The sequence below is a fragment of the Palaemon carinicauda genome, chromosome 6, assembly GCF_036898095.1.
Source record: "Palaemon carinicauda isolate YSFRI2023 chromosome 6, ASM3689809v2, whole genome shotgun sequence".
In the NCBI taxonomy this organism is placed as follows: Eukaryota; Metazoa; Arthropoda; class Malacostraca; order Decapoda; family Palaemonidae; genus Palaemon; species Palaemon carinicauda.
In genome coordinates, this window is record NC_090730.1 from 87,496,203 (window position 1) to 87,516,202 (window position 20,000).

The 20,000-nt window shown below is 43.1% G+C and overlaps 1 protein-coding gene across 1 annotated transcript in view; it reads left to right on the top strand.

Moving 5' to 3' along the window:
* Positions 1-20,000, top strand: part of LOC137643133 (uncharacterized) — a 41,628-nt gene that overhangs the window by 16,086 nt on the left and 5,542 nt on the right. The window contains exons 2-3 of the mRNA XM_068375983.1: positions 13,060-13,103; positions 15,692-15,918. Coding sequence (XP_068232084.1) covers positions 13,060-13,103; positions 15,692-15,918 — 271 coding nt within the window. The remainder of the gene's footprint in view (positions 1-13,059; positions 13,104-15,691; positions 15,919-20,000) is intronic.

A 20,000-nucleotide genomic window follows, 5' to 3' on the forward strand; every position in this document is an offset into this window, starting at 1 on the left:
TAGAAATGCGCCTTTCAGTCTCGGCAGGGGAAAGGCTATCGCTCAGCCTTAAGTCTTGCCTTTAGGCTCAAAGGAGTGGACATTTCTTCTTCGCTGAACTTTCTTTACTCATACGAAGTTATGAACTTACCTGCCCTCAGTCGGAAGGTGAGACCACCTCCATGGAAACGTGGTTCGAGTTCTCAGGTCTCTAAGAGACCTCCCTTCGTACCATTACGCAGGCTTCAGATCGCCACCTGACTTGGAAGACGGTGTTCCTACTTGCGTTGGCTTCGGTCAGACGAGTTGGAGAACTGCATGGTCTCTCGTATGACATCGCCCATTCAAGGGGATGTGGGGGAGGTAATGTGCAGATTTGTCCCTGAGTTTTTAGCTAAGACTCAGAATCCGGGAGTGCCAGACCCCTCGGTTTAACTCTTTCCGGATTACGAGTCTTCGTTATGTAACAGATGACCCAGACCATCTCCTACTGTGCCCAGTATGGAGTCTGAGGCTCTCTATCTTAAGAGAACAGCTGCAATTCATCCTCAAGTGCAAGCATTTTTGTAAGTACTGGGAGGACAAAGAGGAGGGTCACTAAGAATACAATCTCAGCTTGGATTCGCAGGGTTATCCACCATTCCCTGAATCTTGACCCTCCTCCGTTCACGTCGCCCTAGAGCACATGATGTCAGGGGCATAGCTACGTCCCTGGCCTTCAAAAAGAACTACTCAGTGACGCAGGTTTACAAGCAGGGGTGTGGAAGCGTCAGACGACCTTCACAGCCCACTACCTGCAAGACGTGACCCACAGGAGGCTCGATTCATTCTCTATCGGCCCTGTGGTGGCTGCACAACAGCTGGTTTAAACCTCAGGCTCCTTAATGGACTAGTAGCAGAGGGTTGAGGGCATTGTTACCCGGTTTTAGTCTGCATGAAATGAAAAGGTATGTCTGGCCCTTATTCTTTTCTTCATCCTCCCCTCTCTTGGGGAAAGCAGCATCCTGGGGTTCTCTGCACAGCTGACCTTTAAACCACTGCAGGTTAAACCATGTTCCCTTGTGTTCCTAGTATTAAGCTAATACTGTCACGTCCCGATACCCTGACGAGGTGGTATTGGGAGAGTCCTAGCCTTAAAGTTCCATCTAAAGAACATCTAGGTCAACCTCCTAGACGAGTTACACTTCATTCCTCCACACACAGCTTATGTAGGCCGCAGCCCTTGCAGAGCAAGGTGGCTAGCGAGGCGCAGGGACTCCTTATCGTTGAGTACCAACACACTCAGATACTGAGTCCCTGGGCAAAAAAGCCAAAAGCCAGTCATGGCTGGGACTTGCCACCCTACCTAAGGGTTGAGGTCACCCATATTAAATAGCGTGGTTTGTATTTCGGTTACGGAGCAAATGACAAATTCGTAGATAATTTGTAATTTTCCTAACTATACAAACCTTAGCTATTTAATCAAACTTGCCCGCCGGCCCTGTCCCCCTTGAAGTCCTACCTCTAAGCAAAGTGAAGCTCAGCACAGGTGTGTGTGAGGGTGGGGCCGGGGTAGTATACTACCCCCACCCCTACCCACCGCTAACTAGCAGTGGGGTAGTAACCCTCGTTAAAATTCTAATGGCTCGTCATTTCAGCTACGCTGAACGTAATTACAGTGAACCCTCATTTATCGCGGTAGATAGGTTCCAGACGTGGCCGCGATAGGTGAAAATCCGCGAAGTAGTAACACCATATTTACCTATTTATTTAACATGTATATTCAGACTTTATAACCTTCCCTTGTACGTAGTACTGTTAACAAACTACCCTTTAATGTACAGAACACTTAATGCATGTAATACAGTACCCTAAACTAAAACAGGCACAAATATTAAAGGCGACTTTTTATCATGCGTTTCCTAAACACGCCAAAAAGCATGATAAAAAATGGCAACCAATGTTTTGTTTACGTTTATCTGATCCTAATGAAGAAACAAACGCATTTACACATCTGTTTATAGGTTAGTTTTTGCATCAATTATATTGATTATTCAGTACAGTATGTTGATTTGGTTATTACTAATGTTTACTTAATTTTTCTTAGGACTTCCAAATGAAATTTTTTTCTTTATGACGCCGCCTGATACGACGGCGTCATAAAGTACGCTCAGTAAACAAACTAAGGAATTTAACCCGCATGATGAAAGTGATAAATAATGATATTACAGTAAAAGCTTTTATAAAATATGTTATTACAAATATTATTTACCGTATCTATATAAAATCATACATACGTAGCAAAGCAGGAAAACAATCTACGACAGAGAGAGAGAGAGAGAGAGAGAGAGAGAGAGAGAGAGAGAGAGAGTTGTTTTACATACGTAAATGTAAATTTTAAAACAAAACAAAAATAGCCCCATTTCATATAAAATAGATTACAAATATTTTACTTTATCATATTACAGTAGTCTGTATAATACTGTAAAGTTCAGTACAGTATGTTGTTGTTAAAGTCGTGGCGATGAAATTCTCACGAAACAAAAACACGCCATTTGATTACAACAGCTGATTCATTCTCTCTCTCTCTCTCTCTCTCTCTCTCTCTCTCTCTCTCTCTCTCTCTTCGTGTTATACAATACTTACATTTAGATGAAGAAACTAAAATTAGTTTTCTTAGTGTCAATTAAATACGAAATGAAATAATTAGGCCGAGTCTACATCCATTTCAATCATAGCCAAAAATAGGGCATCCGATTTCATCAGCAAACCACTATTTTTTGGGAAATATCATTTTTTTCTAGAAAATTGCCACTCTTTAAATAGTTAATTGCACATTAAGAAAGCGTGTACTTTTGTTTTTAAATTTCGGGTGTGTTTTAAAAATCGAGTATTGTTGACTTTTTTTTTTTTTACTTTTGGCTGTGATTAGATCAGCTGTCATCTAGCTGCCGCTCTTAAGTGTGTACGAATACACTAACAAAGTATCATTTATACCTTTTCAATATTAAACTTACCCGATAATCATGATTTAATCGGCTACATGATTATCGGGTAAGTATATTCAAAAATTTATTTTACTAATAAAAATAACATTTTTCAATATTAAACTTACCCGATAATCATGTAGCCGATTAAATCATGATTATCGGGTAAGTATATTCAAAAATTTATTTTACTAATAAAAATAACATATTTCTTAACTTATTCAAACCGTCTACAGTATACAGTTGATATTACATAAGCACCAATGTGTTATAACCTATCAAATTTTTTTGTTTATTACATTTAAACCTCTCTCTCTCTCTCTCTCTCTCTCTCTCTCTCTCTCTCTCTAACAAATGATATCTTTGTTGCTCCTCAAAGTTTCATTTATATTGAAAATCAATCATGATTCAATTTTCCTTACTTTCTCCAATCTCACACCATCGGTCACATCGCGGTATTTTCGATATTTCCGGAAAATCCGCAATATATGTATAGACATGGGTTATGAAAAAAATCCGCGAAGTGGTGAATCCGCGATGGTCGAACCGCGAAGTAGCGAGGGTTCACTGTACCCATATTAAAGAGCTAAGGTTTGTATAGCTAGGAAAAATAGAAATTATCTACGAATTTGACATTTGTTCCAACACAGAGACTTACCTCGAACTACTTTCTTAGGAGTTACCTGTAATCTCCTCTCAACCGACCAGAGTTTTGTGTAGTATACCCTACCTCCGTTTTCTATGGAGGACTAACCCAGGAGTAAGGAGAACGTGCCCTGAGGGTAGACCTGGGCTTGGTCGGCGTTAGCTTGGGTCCCGCTTGTCAGTAAGTTCTCTGGTCGCGTCATGATACCATCACGCCGCTCTCATTCTCTTACGACCCTTTGTGTCCCGACTCGTGTGTCCCACGTGGTTACCGCGTGGTATCTCTGTGCTTTTCCCTTGTGTTGTCGCGTGTTCACTGCCTTTCCTTGTGTTTCCCAAGTGAATTCCTTGATTATTCCCTTCGTACCTGTGTCTTGTGGTTGTGTGCAATGGAGCAGATCCGCCGTTGTCCTGGGACTAGAGCCGGAAAGTCGTGTGGAGCGTTCCTTTCCAAACCTGAAGTGGACCCTCATTCCCTTTGCTCTTCCTGTAGAGGCAGAGTGTGCTCGCCGTCGGATACGTGCGATGAGTGTGTTAACTGGAATGAGATCCAGTGGGTGTGTTATGGCACTAAAAAGAAGAAGTCGTCAAAATTTTCGCCCAGGAAGTCAAGCATCTCTTCGCCGACGGGGCTTTTGTCTCGCCTTCCCCTACCCAGAGTAGGGAACGAGGTAAGTCCGTTGCGGGGAAAGTGCCGAGGGCCCTTCCCCAGGAGTCTAATGTATATGATGTGGGGGTTGCTGGGCCTTCTCAGGCTAGTGGGGAGCCTGATAGTGCTGTGTCTGGGGGTTCTGGAGACTCTGCCCTTGTGCTTGGGGGGCACATCTCCTCCGACGACCCCATGTGGAGTAGTAACGCTGTGCCTGTTTCTTCGCCCACTTCGTGGGCCTGTCCCTCTTAATAAGAGAATGCCTTGATGAAGTCATTGAGCTTCAGCACGGCATTTCATTCCCGTGCTGAATCTTGGTGACGGGCAAGAGGGCTCTCGAACTTCGGGAAATTGCTCCCCCAGTTCGAATCTAAATTTCTCTCTTTCATCTTTTTCTTCTGCTTAATATTACTTCGACCTTCTCCTAATTTTATCAACTTTCTTTCATCTTTCTGTCCTATCTCTATGATTATTATCTTTCTTACTTATATATATACAGTGGTACCTCTACATACGAATTTAATTCGTTCCACAACCAACTTCGGATGTAGAAAATGATCGGATGTAGAAACGAATTTTCCCATGAGAATACATGGTAATTCATTTAATTCGTTCCTCAGCCTAAAAACCCATAATAAATCCTTAATAAATGGCTACACATAATTACTCATAACAATAACATAACTGCATGATATGAAAGAAGCATGTAAAAAAGATAATTATAAAGAAATAATAAATAAAAAATATGTTTTATTGCCACTTTACCTTAAGAGACAGGCCAACGCAGGTGTAGGATTTGCTACGCCAGGAGACGGACGATCGGCGAGAAGGTAGACATGGTGTCAACATGTTCTTTAAATAAATACTCTCTCTCTCTCTCTCTCTCTCTCTCTCTCTCTCTCTCTCTCTCTCTCTTCTTTTTTCACTGTTAGAGTTAGAGACGTCTATTAATTTTTTCTGAGAGAGAGAGAGAGAGAGAGAGAGAGAGAGAGAGAGAGAGATTAAACAAAAATGAGAGATTAAACAAAAATGAGAGATTAAACAAAAATGAGAGATTAAACAAAAATGTGTTGTGTACATATGATTTTTAACAGCGTTAACGAGTTGATAGACAGTTAAATGTAACTAAAAAAGCAATATCAGCGAATCTGAATTCCTTTATTAACTAAAACAAATATTGATACAAACACACTCGTGTGCGTATGCGCAAACACACACACACGCACGAGGAGACACGATCGGCGAGGAGGTAGAGATGGTGACTGCGATAACATACCGTAACTTACACTACGGAAATTCTAATCTAACTTAGCTTATTTATTTATTTATTTTTTTGTATTTCATTTTTTTTTACATTTTTTTTCTTTTGATTTTTTATTTTCATCACTTTCAGTGACGAGTTACGGTATGTTATCGCAGTCACCATCTCTACATCCTCCCCGACTGTCTCTCTTACTGCGTAGCAATTTTTGCACCTGTGTGTGTGTTTGTGCATACGCACACGAGTGTGTTTGTATCAATATTTGTTTTAGTTAATAAAGGAATTCAGATTAGCTGTTATTACTTTCTTAGTTACATTTAATTGTTTTTCAACGCGTTGACGCTGTTAAAAATCATATGTACTCTAAACACATTTTTGTTTAATCTCTCTCTCTCTCTCTCTCTCTCTCTCTCTCTCTCTCTCTCTCTCGGAAAAAAAATAATAGACGTATCTAACACTATAACAGCGAAGAAGAACGAGAGAGAGAGAGAGAGAGAGAGAGAGAGAGAGATTTTATTTAAAGAACATGTTAATGCTATGTTTAGAGAGAAACAGAAAAAGAGAGAAGTCTTATTTAAAAGAGCTTGTTAATGCTATCATGGTTTTCTTTGCTTCACTTTTTTCTTTCTTTCTGTTCATCACGCTGGCCCTTCTCACAAATGATCGTTGCCAACAATCTCTTTGTCCTTTATCCCTATCAACAAAAGGCGTTCTATCTCTTCTAGGGTATTGCTAAGATGTCTTGTAATAATGGTGATCCCCTTCGATGGTTATTTGCTTTAATGGCTGCCTTCAGCTTGATGATCCTCGAGATCATAGGCCTATTCCAGCCATATTGTTTAGCCATACAGTATCACTCACATGCACACTGCTCTCATGTTTTTCTATAATTTCTTGCTTCAATTCTAATGAAAGAATTCCCTTCTTCCTGTACTAAAACTTAGCTTCTTAGGCACCATGATTATAGGTAAAATCAAAAAGGAAATGTGAGAAAAGGAAGAAAATAAGCACTGTTAATAACAGACCAAACAGAGGACAACCACACGATACACACAAGAATAGAGAACTGAGCACTCGACGCTCAATGGCGTAATGTTTACTTCGTGTGTCGAAATAAAATTCGGGTGTAGAGTCAAAAATTTGCTCGAATTTTACTTCGGTTGTTGGAAAATTCGGATGTAGATACGTTCGTGTGTAGAGGTTCCACTGTATGTAGATGTATGCATATATATATATATATATATATATATTTATTTATTTATTTTATTTGTTCATTTATTTATTTATCTATTTTTTTTTCTATTTTATTTAAATGGCGTGGATATTTCCACATTCGTTATTACTGCCTGCTTAGATGAATGGGAGAAGGGATCACAGTTGGGAGGTATTCGCATTCAAAGCTATATATGAGAGTATTGGATGATCTCAGCCATCCCAATGATGGTTTGGATGGTTTTTGGCAGAACTACTCTCAAGGGTTGGGTCATCGGAATCCAGGGGGATCCAATCCTTGTGGTGGGACTCTTGGCTTTTGGCCAGAAGCCCATCATTACAGATATGGGGAGGATGATTCCATATTACCTTGGTCTCAGTCCTAACAGGCGGGTTTAGCTTACACCTGTGCCTCTATATCTTGTTTTGATGCTATCCTTCGGGTAGGGTATGGAGTGGACCATCTGGGAAGTATACTCTCATTGTGCCGATAGTGGAGAATATAAATTTCCTTTCCAACGTATGATACTTTCTTATAATTCTCAAGCAGGTACCCCAACAAAACAACAACAAAAAACATGAAAATCCCACCCTTAAATATGGACCCTTCAAATGCTGACTCCCCATCCCCTGGATTTGCTGACTCCCCCCCGGCACTGTTGACGACTTCTGCTACTGGAATTAAGGAAAATTCTGTTGACGACCTTCGAACTAAAAAGGACCACTTTACTGATGTTAAAAAATCTAGCACTTTGGGTAACACAGGGAAACTACGATTCCTTTATGTTTCCCAAATCCCATTAGAGACAAATTATGATGATATATATAGAGCATTTGAGTGCTATGGATTGATAAAGGAAATAAGGATGAGACTTGGAGATGAAAAATGGGACTCTTGGATATCTTTTGAAAGTCATGATGAAGCGTTTAATGCCATAAGTAATATTAGTAGTATCAAAATTAACGAATTGAACATCGTGGGAGCTCTTTGTGATAAGGTCCCAAAGGAATTGGATGTGTACAAACCTGCTGATTGGTTTGAAAAAGATAGAAATGTACCCATGCCTTCACAGAGAAAACCCAAACCACCAATGTGGCTCTTAGCTGAACCTAAAGGGATAATAGGAAATTATTTTAAGATATGTAAGTTTATCCAAAAAAAAAGTAGGAACCATAGCACCTGGAGATATATCTCGTTTTGGGAAGAATAGTTATCTCATCCATGCCAAATCTTCGACTCAGTCTGCAATACTGTCTAACTTACAGACAGGCAGTGATAAAATTACATTGGAAATGAAACCTCATCTAAATTTTAGTTATGGAAGGGGAGTGGTCTTTAATAAGGACCTGTACGAATTTACAGAGGAGGAGATACTTTCTATGTGTCCATTAAATGTATGGAAAGTGCATAAGGTTCCTGGAACTTCAATGATTATACTTACTTTCCAGGATGCTGATGTACCTTTCCATATTTTTATTGAAAATGAAAGGATTAAAGTTCGGCCTTTCAAAAAAAAAGCCCCTGCAATGTTTTAATTGTTTTAAATTTGGACACCCATCCAAAGTTTGCAAAAATGGAAAAATGTGTGGTATTTGCTCCAAAACTTATCATGGAGAATGTACACTTGAGGCCAGGTGTTCAAATTGCAATTTGAATCAAATCAACTGATAGGAGATGCGAACTGTATAAGTTGGAGGAAGCTGCCCTAAACAAATCAAGTTTAGAACACATAAGTGTGGGACATGCAAAAAGACAGTTGAATAAATCAACCAGCTATGCAAAGGCCATAAAATCAAAGGTAAATTTACCACAGGAGACAGCAACCCCACCTAGCACTGCCAGTAATCCTAAGAAAAGAAATACAACCTCTGATAATAAAGTATTGCATGACAAGGTAATCATATTGCCTTCTGAGGCTCTGCCACAGCGTATTAAAAATGGGTCATTGCCCATTTCTGTACAGCCTTCGTCCCCCATTACCAACAATAGTACTAACCTCTCCCAGGCCATGTCCTTGCCTGATTTGATGGAGATGCCACCTGACACCAAGTTACCAGGTGCACCTGTATTGGGGAAGGTGCAAAAACCTGGTAGCTCAAAACCTACTAATCGGAAAAGAGAGAGACCTCCATCTCTCTCGCCCCCTTCCATAAGAAATATAAAAATTACGACGTCAAATAAATATGATGATTTGTCTGTTGATATTTCTGATCTGGAAGTCAATTTAGATAAATCGGAAATTCAAGTGGAGGTCCACCAACCTCCTCAACAATCAGATCAAAAAGACAAAAAGAAAATCATAAATGCTAAACCCAATCTATCAAGACCCTCTTTAATAAAACCACCTAAAAATAGTGTTAGATCAAAAACTGGTAATGGGAAGACTCCATCCAAGGGGTCTACCAAATTATAAACCATAGTTTTTTCCTCCATTTTGCAATGGAATTGTCAGGGTTTAAGGGCCAAATATGAAGAACTTAAGCTCCTTATTCATGAGCATTCCCCCATAATTATTTGTCTACAGGAGATCAAACTTGATCATAATACCCCCTGTCCTCGCGAATATATTAGTTACTCTATAGGACACCATATGATCACCAAGTGGGGAGCCATGGCGGAAGTCTCATATACGTTCGTCGAGATGTTTCCCAAGTTTCTCTGTCTATTCGTACACCTCTGCAGGCAGTGGTTGTACAGATTGACATAGGGCGAAAATATGCAATTTGTTCTCTGTACTTGCCTCCAAATGATAACATTTTGTATGATAACTTAGTGGAGGTGATTCAACAACTCCCTCAACCTTTTCTTTTACTTGGAGATTTGAGTGGTAGACATCCTTTGTGGGGTGATGTTTTAGCAAACACGAGGGGAAATATCATATCATCAATTGTGGAAAATGAAGATGTGGGACTCCTTAATACAGGAGAGCCCACACACTTTCATGTCCAGACAGGTACCTTGTCATGTATTGACCTATCAATCGTAAGCTCTAATTGCCTTCTCGACTTCGATTGGAGAACATTAGATGAATGGCATACTAGTGATCATGCACCAATCATTATAAACACCAACAATGGTCCACCTTTACAGGGATCGCCACGATGGAATCTTGACAAGGCGGACTGGGATAAATTTCGTGAGCTAAGCGAAATTGAGGGGGATGCAGGACAAGTTGAAAATATCGATGATGCCATAGACTTACTGAATGGATCTCTCCATACAGCAGGAGTCAATTCAATTCCCAAAACAACAGGGTTATTCAAACGACGACCAGTCCCGTGGTGGTCCTCAGAACTAACTGCTTTCCACAGAGCCACAAGAAGATCTCTAACACGATTGCGTAGACGCAAAACTGGTGAGAATTTAATTATATACAAGAAATGTAGAGCACAGTTCCGTCGTGCCATGAAAGAAGCAAGGCGCCAGTCATGGATGTCTTTTGTTTCCTCCATTAACAGTAGAACATCACCATCTTCTGTGTGGAGGAAAGTAAAAAAGATAGCTGGCAAATTCACCCCCAACGCACCACCAGTGTTGAAGGTGAATGGCCAGTATGTAACTGAAGCAAATGATGTTAGCAATGCCCTGGCTAATCATTTTTCAAATGTATCCAGCAAGTGTGAAGGAGCCCCTGGTCACCAGTATAGGAGCACTGAAGAAAAGAAAATTTTAAATTTTGCAACAAGAAGGGAAGAGTCGTATAATTCTCCTTTCACTGAAAGATAATTTGATTCCGCTCTTGCTCATTGCAATGATACAGCCCCTGGACCCGATGGAATTCCATATGCAATGATTAAACATGTACATTTTAATACAAAGCTATTTATTTTAAGTATTATTAATAGAATATGGCATGATCATAGTTACCCAAGTGTTTGGGAACTAGCCATTATTTTAGCCTTTTTAAAACCCGGTAAAGACAAGTTTTTAGCAGCAAACTATCGTCCTATTGCATTGACATCTTGTTTATGTAAAATCATGGAGAAGATGGTCAATGCATGGCTGATGTGGTACCTTGAAAAGAAAGGTATTTTATCACCGATTCAATGTGGATTCCGAAAAATGCACTCAACGACTGATGTGTTGATACGACTAGAGTCTTCTATTTGTGAAGCCTTTGCTTCCAAACAGCACCATGTTACAGTATTTTTTTACCTTGAAAAAGCATATGATACCACATGGAGATATGGTATTCTTAAAACCATTCATGAATTGGGATTGAGAGGAGAGCTGCCACTATTTATTCAGGCATTTCTTTCACGTAGAGTTTTTCAAGTGAGAGTGGGGGAAACTCTATCAGAGAGTAAGTGCCAGGAAGAAGGAGTTCCTCAGGGTAGTGTGCTGAGTGTAACCCTTTTTGCACTAGCAATTAATGGGATATCCTCAGCCATTCCCCAGGATGTTCTCTCAACATTATTTGTGGATGATCTCTCAATATCATTTGCTGGCACTAGAATGGCAATGGTTGAGAGAAAAATCCAACTCTATTGATAAAATTATCCAGTGGGTTGACATGAATGGATTTAAGTTCTCGACAAGTAAAACTACCATTGTCCATTTTTGTCGTATCCGGGGAGTACATCCAGACCCGGATATATACATTAAAGGTCAACGGATACCACGTGCAAGAGAAGCTAAATTTTTAGGTTTGATATTTGATTGTAGGCTTACATGGGTTTCTCACTTAAAAGCATTAAAAGCTAAATGTGTTGAAGCTCTGAATATCTTAAAAGTATTGTCCCATACATCATGGGGGGCAGACCGCAATACTATTTTAAAATTATACAAGGCCTTGATTTTTTCCAAAATTAGTTATGGTTGCGAGGTATATTCTTCAGCCACCCCAAGCCAGTTAAAAATATTAGACTCGATACATCATGCAGGTATTAGATTGTCTACTGGAGCTTTTAAAACCTCGCCTATCCCAAGTCTCCTTGTTGATGCTGGAGAGTTACCTCTAGACCTTCACCGAATGTCTTCCATTCTTCGGTATTGGTTTAGATTGCAAAGACTCCCTAACTCTCTAGCCTTTCAGACTGCAAGCCTTGTAAGACACACATCATACTTTGAGTTGCACCCAAAATCTCCTCAACCTTATGGCTTTCGGGTGAAACGATTATTAAATAGTCTGGATATAATTAGAAATAAGGTACTTCCATTCAAGGTATCATCAATGCCTCCATGGAAGTTACCAGAGATATCTTTTTGTAAATATTTTATTGGAGATAAGAAGAATATGTCAGACCTAGAAGCCAGGTCTTTTTTTAATGAACATGTTAAAGAACATAGAGGATCAACTTTTATCTATACTGATGGCTCCAAATCTGATATTGGCGTTGGATTTGGAGTACATAGTGATGGTTTTAATTGTAGAGGTGCACTTCCTCTGACCGCTTCCATATTTACTGCCGAACTGTATGGCATATTAACCGCTATTGAGAAAATAGCGTTGGAGAAGGAGGATAATTTCACAATTTTTAGTGATGCAAGGAGTGTCCTTCAAGCTATGGAAGTTTTTAATTCTAATAACCCTCTAGTTTTAAAGATTTTAGAATGGCTTTTCATTATTGGACGGAGAGGTATAACAGTTCAATTTTGTTGGGTTCCAGCACATGTAGGTGTGTCTGGGAATGAGAAGGCAGATTCACTGGCTAAGGAGGCTGCATCCGAGTTGCTGCCAAGAAGGTATCCCATTCCCTGTAATGATTTCTTACCTGACATCAAGAAATTGGTTTGCAATAAATGGCAACAGCAATGGGATAGTCAAGATGGCAATAAAATGCGAGAGATAACAAATGTCATATCTCCATGGAGGTATAATATGATGCCCCGAAAATGGGAGACGTCTCTTTGTCGTCTCTGTATTGGTCACACTCGGTTGACACACGAGTTTCGTCTCTTTGTCGTCTCCGTATTGGTCACACTCGGTTGACACACGAGTTTCTGCTGAAGGGCCAACACCAACCGTATTGTGACGACTGTTTAGTACCTCTAACAGTAAGGCATTTGTTGACCGAATGCCCCAATTATAACAACTTGCGGAATAGATATTTCTTTGAGGCTCGAGGTGAGGGTGGCAGGTTCATCCTTGCCAAGATTCTTGGAAATGATGTGTCCTACCATGCAAGTGGCATTTTTAGATTTATTTCAGAAGCAGGTCTTCTGAAAAATATTTAACTTTTATGACATTCAACTTTTATGATTTTAATTGAATACTCTTTTATTTTTTATTTTATTTTATCTTTTTATTTTTGTATACATAAATTAAATGTTACCGGCGTCAATGACCTCAGATGTCAGGATGCCTGAAAACTTTAAATCAATCAATCGTGGGCCTGTGTTTCAGGTACTTCAGCGGCTGGTGCCGCCCAGGAGAAGTTGGACTCTACGGTAAGTGAGCCCTTCGGGTGGAGGCTCCCTAAAACGCCAGGTAGGTCCCCAATGCGGATGGAAGAGGGCCTGGATACCTGGTTCCCTAGTGTAGTGCGACCAACCTCCTTTCCAGCTCCTCTGACGGCGGTTCCGGATTCTTTCCTACAACCCTCGACCTCTGGAACTCAGCAGGTTGCGAAGACCTCCGTGGCCCCCGCTCCCGCCCGTCGATCGGGTTGTACAGTATCGTCGGGCTCTTCAGATGGAGGTTCTTCGATCTCTACAGAAGGGGAAGCGAGGAGGAGGTGCCGACGACGAAGGGAGCGGTCCAGGAGCAGGCGTTCCCGCTCAAGGTCCCACTCGAGATACAGTAGGAAATGATCCCGGTCACCACGGAGGAAGTACAGGAAGAGTTAGTTCCCCGATGGTGATTGGGTCTTCGTGATTTGCAGCATTCCCCTGACCGACGGTCCAGGGATTATTCGCCACGAAGGCCTTCGTCCAGCCGCAAATATGACCCTCGCAGGGAACAATGCGAGAAGGCCTCTTCAGGCAGGCGTAAGGCCGCGAAGCTCCCGGCTCTCCCCGTCCAGCAGGGGGAACCGTGCTTTCGTACGGGCAGCCTGGGCGAGTCAGCACAGCTGGCTCGGCCCTTGGACTTAAAGGAACGGTTTCCTCCGTCGGGTCAGCCCACGGGAACCGCGTCCTCGTCCTCCAAAGAGATTACACGGACGGTAGTTCTCGCCGTCACGGCGATTCCCGTCCCGGCCCCCAACCCTGGTGCGGAGGTTCCCGTCGGAGCAGACCGCTACCACCGCAGGGGAGTGCCTGTTGATCCAGAGCCAAAGCGCCCGGTAGGAGTGCCCGGTGACCCGGCTCCTCGGGATCAGGCGGAAGGTACGGCTGACAGCAGAGAAGGTTCCCTGACCGAGGACTCGGCGTATCGGAAAGTAATAGGCCTGATACGAAGGCATCATCGGATTGAGGAACCTATTCCAACCGACGAGGACTTCTGGAGGTCCAGCCTGAGTCGGTTGATGGAGGCACCCGTCCAGCAGAAAACCTCCCTGGCCCTGCCTGTGGCCAGGGATCTAGTCCTGGGACGGGCTCACGTTGATAAGGTTGTGGCGGGCAATGCCGAAGCTCCCAAAACACAGAGCTCCTCGAAGCTACTACAGGGACTCAGGTCCCAGAGTAGGTTTTATGTGCCAGAAGGGCAGCGACCGGGAGCCTGCAAGGTGGAGCCTTCCCTCGAAGTTCTGGGACAGGGTGCCCCAGAAGACAGAGCCTCTTCGGCCTCGATTTGCTTTTCGCAGTCGGAGGCAGCGATGATGGAGGAGATGTCGAAAGACTTGGTGCACGTCTCCTCTTGGTTGGACTGGTGGGCCTCCACGCTGGTAGGGGTACAGGCCACCTATGACATGACGGACCCAGAACAACAGAACCTACTGAAGGAGCTTATCATATCCGGGGGCAAGACTCTGAAGTTCCTAACATATCAGTCCCTTGCCCTGTCAGCGAACTGGGTTCTGCGCAAGAGGGATACTTTCCTGGCGAAGCTTTCCCGGAAGATCCCGGACAGGGAGGCGAGGGCTATGAGGAGCCTTCCTGTGTGGGGTGACTCGTTGTTCCCCTTAAAACAGCTGGAGGAGATAATGGAGAAGGTAGCTAAACGGAAGGAAGTGGGCGCTCCCAGACCTCAACCAGTAAGGAGGCCCCCTACAAGAGGTCAACATCAGATGGGCCCTCTACTTCTCAGGCCCCTCCTAGCCTGGGCTTCAGCACCACAGCCCCCCCATAGAGGAGCTCCAGCAGCATCTGCCTCTTTTAGAACGGCGTATTCGGCTTCCAGAAGAGGCCGTTCAGGCCGCTCTTCCAGGAGGAGGTAGAGTGGGAGGCCCCCTACTCCTGCCCAAGCCTCAGGTTGGGGGATGCCTCAGACGCCATTGGCAAGCATGGAGGGCTCAAGGAGCGGAACCCTGGACAGTATCCGTACTGAAGGAAGGGTACAGGCTCCCGTTCTTAACGGAGCCGCCACCTTTGATTCCGGCCAGCCTGACGGAGTGGCTGGCACCCAAGGACCTGTTGAAGAGGGCGGCCCTTCAGGAAGAGGTGTCCACAATGTTGGAGAAGGGTGCCATGGAAGAGGTCCTACATCCGGGACCGGGTTTCTAACGCCGACCTAGCCCAGGTCTACCCTCAGGGCACGTTCTCCTTACTCCTGGGTTAGTCCTCCAAAGAAAACGGAGGTAGGGTATACTACACAAAACTCTGGTCGGTTGAGAGGAGATTACAGGTAACTCCTAAGAAAGTAGTTCTCAGTAAGTATGTTAGGAAAAATAAAAATTTTTGATTTTTCCTAACAATACAAACCTTTAGCTATTTATACAAACTTAAACGCCAATGCTTTCCCCCTTGAAGTCCTACCTCCAAGCAAAGTGAGATCAATCACAGGTGTGTGAGGGGGAGGGGTAGCAAGCTACCCCCACTACCCCCTGCTAACTAGCAGGATGGCTAGTTAACCCTTGCTAGATTTTGATAGCTCATCCTTTCAGCTTTGCCGAAAGTAATACCACTAATAAATAGCTAAAGGTTTGTATCATTAGGAAAAAAGCAAATTATTTTTGAATTCATCATATCTATTTGTTTTCACTTGTATTCTCATCATTATTACTGCTACAGGTTTGGTAACAGATGCCGATACTGGAGCTGGTCTACCTGGAATTTTTGTTAGTGTAGATGAAATAAATTATAATGTAACAACATCTAACCGAGGAGAATATTGGAGACTGTTGATGCCTGGTGAATACACATTAGTTGCTAAAGGCTTTGGGTAAGTCTATTTTATAAAGTTGCTTTTTAATTTTATTTAATTGTATGCATGAGTAATATCAAGTTTAATAAGTACTGTACTGTACAGGTATTTTATATTTTCTTTTAAAAGTACTTTGTAAATTTACATACTCTCTCTATACTGAAATTTATTGCACAGTTTATAAATGCTCTTAATAATGAAATTTTTTTCTTCTATACTCAGCTAATGATCACATACAGTATATGCTTACCTCCTCTCCACTACTTCTGTAGTGTCAAAACGCTAGGGATATATTTAACTTCGAAACTGAAGATACATAAAGACTGGTGCATCAGTTAACACTTACTGCTAGAATTTTCATTCCTTTACAAAGAGCATGTGTTTATTGAAGGGAAAAATGTGAACGTTTAAAATGGTTTAAAAATTTTATGGGTAAGTTTCATTTAAAATAAGCTTTTGGAGAAGGAGCAATACAGTAAGAACATCAGGTGAGTATAGAAACAAGAAATTTTATTATATCAATTGTTCTTTATTAGAATTATATTTTTGAATGTAAGAAATTGATCTTTTTATGAATAGAACTTACCTGGCAGTTATATATATATAGCTAATGTCTCTACTTTCGCCAGAATTTTTCAAAACGCGGCAACCGCCTTGTGTTGGTTGGGCGGTTAGGTGGTTAACAACCCTTACAGGGTGGTACAAGGAATCATTCCCATTTTCTATTCTTCAGTTCATCTCTGCCGGCCGGATCGCTAACTCGTTGGTCCATCATTAAGAGTTTTTCTTAGCTTTCCCTGTTTTGCTGTACCAGTCTGCTATTTGGTGAAGTACACTGATTTGGGGATTTGGCAATCGTGATTTTGTTATTTCTTTGCTTTTTTTTGCTTTTTTTGCTGTTATCATTATGAGTGATAAAATTCAATTCCATGTCTGTGCGAATGAGGAATGTAAGGTGAGATTACCGAAAATGGCGGTAGATCCTCACACCGTGTGTTTGAATTGTAGGGGTTTTGAATGTGCCCTTAATAATAGGTGCGGGGAATGTAAGGTTTTGGATGAAAAGGATTGGTAGATTATGAAGCGCTATGTGCGAAAACTAGAGCTCGATAGAGTTAGGAGAGCTTCTAGATCCAAGTCTAAGTCTGTTAGTGGAAAGGAAGATGAACTTAGTGTAGATTTATCCTTTGAGCCTATAATTAATTCCTCTTTGGAAGTTGATCCTGCCCCTTCTACAGGATCCGTATCTGCAGATGACCCTCTGTACGCTAGGATGGCTGTCGAGTTGAAGGCCATTAAAGAACAACTTGCGGCCTTTAAAGGTAAGAATATTGAAAGTGATTTTAGTGCTTGTGAAAGTGCAGTGGAGGTGGAGACTGATCGAACCTGTCATTACCCTAGGCCTAGACCTCTACCAAGCTCCCAGGACCAAGGGAGAAGGTACGTGGACAACCGAAAGGGGATGAGAGGTACGTACCCTCGGTCAGCCGTCGCCTCAGACAGTCCTGTTGCCGATTTCCAGGCTGTAATTGACCATCACGGAAAAGACGTGTCGGATGTGTTAATTTCTTCTCCGAATTCTCCCAGACGTAAATGGAAGTTTGAAGCATCAAGACCTACTAAGAGGAGGTGAAACCGCGACGAACTGTCTTGTTCTTTCTCTCCCGGTTCTAGCAGTCATGAACCTCGTCCGTTGAAGGACAATTTCAACTCCGTACCTGTGAAAAGGACGAAGTCTAAGCCCGCAAGTCAGGATATTACAGTCGAAGATCCTTCCCCTTCTACGAGTGTTATTCGTCAGCTCTCTCCTTCGGGACCGCAAGACCCAGCAGAAGTTGCTAAATCCTTTATGTCTGTCATGCAGGAACAACTTTTTACGTTAGTGCAAGCGTTTAGCCGCCCTCACGCCCAGTCTGATAGACGTAAAGACGAGTCTTTGCCTATTAAGAAGTCAACTTCTAAGAGGGAATGTAGTTCTTCTCCTAAGGAAACCTTACTCTCTTCGTCGAAGACACGACACCGTTTTGCTTCCTCTACTGCTCGGCGCCAGGACGATACCTCCTCTTTCTCTCGGCGCCAGGACGATACCTCCTCTTTCTCTCGGCGCCAGGACGATAACGGTATGCTTACGCAGGACGATACTTCCTCTCGTCGCCAGGACGATACCTTCTCTCGTCGCCAGGACGATACCGCCTCTCGTTCTTGACGCCAGGACGATGCTGCCTCGTTCTTGACGCCAGGACAATACCGCCTCTCATTCACGACGCCAGAATGATACCGCCTCTCGTTCACGATGCCAGAACGATACCGCCTCTCGTTCACGACGCCAGGACGATACCGCCTCTCGTTCACGACGCCAGGACGATACCGCCTCTCGTTCTCGACGCCAGGACGACTCAGCCTCTCGCTCTCATCGCCAGGACGATACCAGCCTGCTTCCTCAGGACGATACTGCCTCTCGTTCCAATGATTCTTCTAGCGCTCGGCGCCAGGACGATACCTCTTTCCGGCGCCAGGATGCAAGCCCTCTTTTGCAGGACGATTCCTTTGATTTGCCTTTGTGTGTTTCTAAGGAGCCTTCTTCTCGTTCGAAGGATGTTGCAGATGTGGATCAGGACCTCGAGGAGGTTTCTGATGACGATGATAAACCTGCTGACGCTGCCAGAGATTACAAAGTTCTCTCTCACTCCCTTCTGGAACTTTATGGAGAGGAATTCCAACCTGCTGCTCCGCAATCTCCTCAATCCCAATTTAACAGAAAGAAGGCCAAGAAACAGTCGGCCTTCAGATGAAGCTGTCAATTTCTGCAAAGAACGCTCTTGCAAAGACTGATGACTGGATGAAGGAACGGAGATAAACAGTTGAGACTTCCTTCTCGTTTCCACCAGCTCGTCTTGCTTCAAAGGCTGGTATGTGGTATGAGACTGGGGAACCTTTGGGTTTGGGAGTTCCTTCCTCCTCCAAGGGTGACTTCTCTGGCTTAGTGGACTCAGCTAGAAGGCATGCTCTCAACTCAGCCAAGGTCATGTGGTCGATGTTGGAGCTGGATCATCTCGTCAAAGGTATTTGTAGAGCCTTTGAGGTTTTTAGATTTCTAGACTGGTCGCTAGGGACTCTGGCAAGGAAGACTGACCAGATGGAAGGAACTCGAGACTTAACCAGTATTATGTCCTGTATGGACAAGGCCCTCAGAGATGGAGCGAATGAGTTGGCTTTGTTGTTCTCAGCTGGAATCCTAAAGAAGAGGGCCCTGCTTTGCTCTTTTACTTCAAGGTCTGTTACCATTGCGCAGAAGTCTGAACTTCTTTACGCCCCCCTGTCTCAATATCTTTTTCCCGAGACCCTGGTGAGAGACATTACGCTTTCGCTGGCCCAAAAAGCCAACCAAGACCTATTATCTCGTTTGGCTCGTAAGCCCTTGGCAGCCACTCCTTCTTCTTCGAAACGGGAGGAAAAGAAATTCCAGCAGCCCTTTCGGGGCAGGGCTACTTCAAGATCAAATTTTAGAGGAAGAAGGCAAGAGTCAGGACCAAGATCAAACTGAGGTTCGTTCAAAGCTCGCTCCAGAAAATGAAGTTCATCTCCTCCAGACAGTAGGCGCAAGACTGTCAGGTTTTTGGCAGTCTTGGAAGAGAAGAGGGGCAGACACCTGGTCCCTCTCAGTCATCAAGGAAGGATTCAAGATCCCCTTTCGGAAGAAACCTCCTCTCGCAGAGACTCCGCTGGCCGTAGTAGCCCAGTACACAGATCCGGGGAAACAGAAGGCCCTCCTAGACCTAGTCGACCAAATGCTATACAAGGGAGCGATAGAACCGGTTCGGGATCTATCCTCCCCAGGCTTTTACAATCGCCTGTTTCTAGTGCCCAAGAACTTGGGCGGATGGAGACCCGTCCTGGATGTCAGTTCTCTGAACGTCTTTGTGGAGAAGACGAAGTTCTCCATGGAGACGACTCAGTCTGTGCTGGCATCAGTACGTCCAGGGGACTGGATGGTGTCCCTCGATTTGCAGGACGCGTATTTCCACGTCCCCATCCATCCGACTTCAAGGAAGTACCTGAGATTTGTAATGCAGGGCTAGTGCTTCCAATTCAGAGCACTT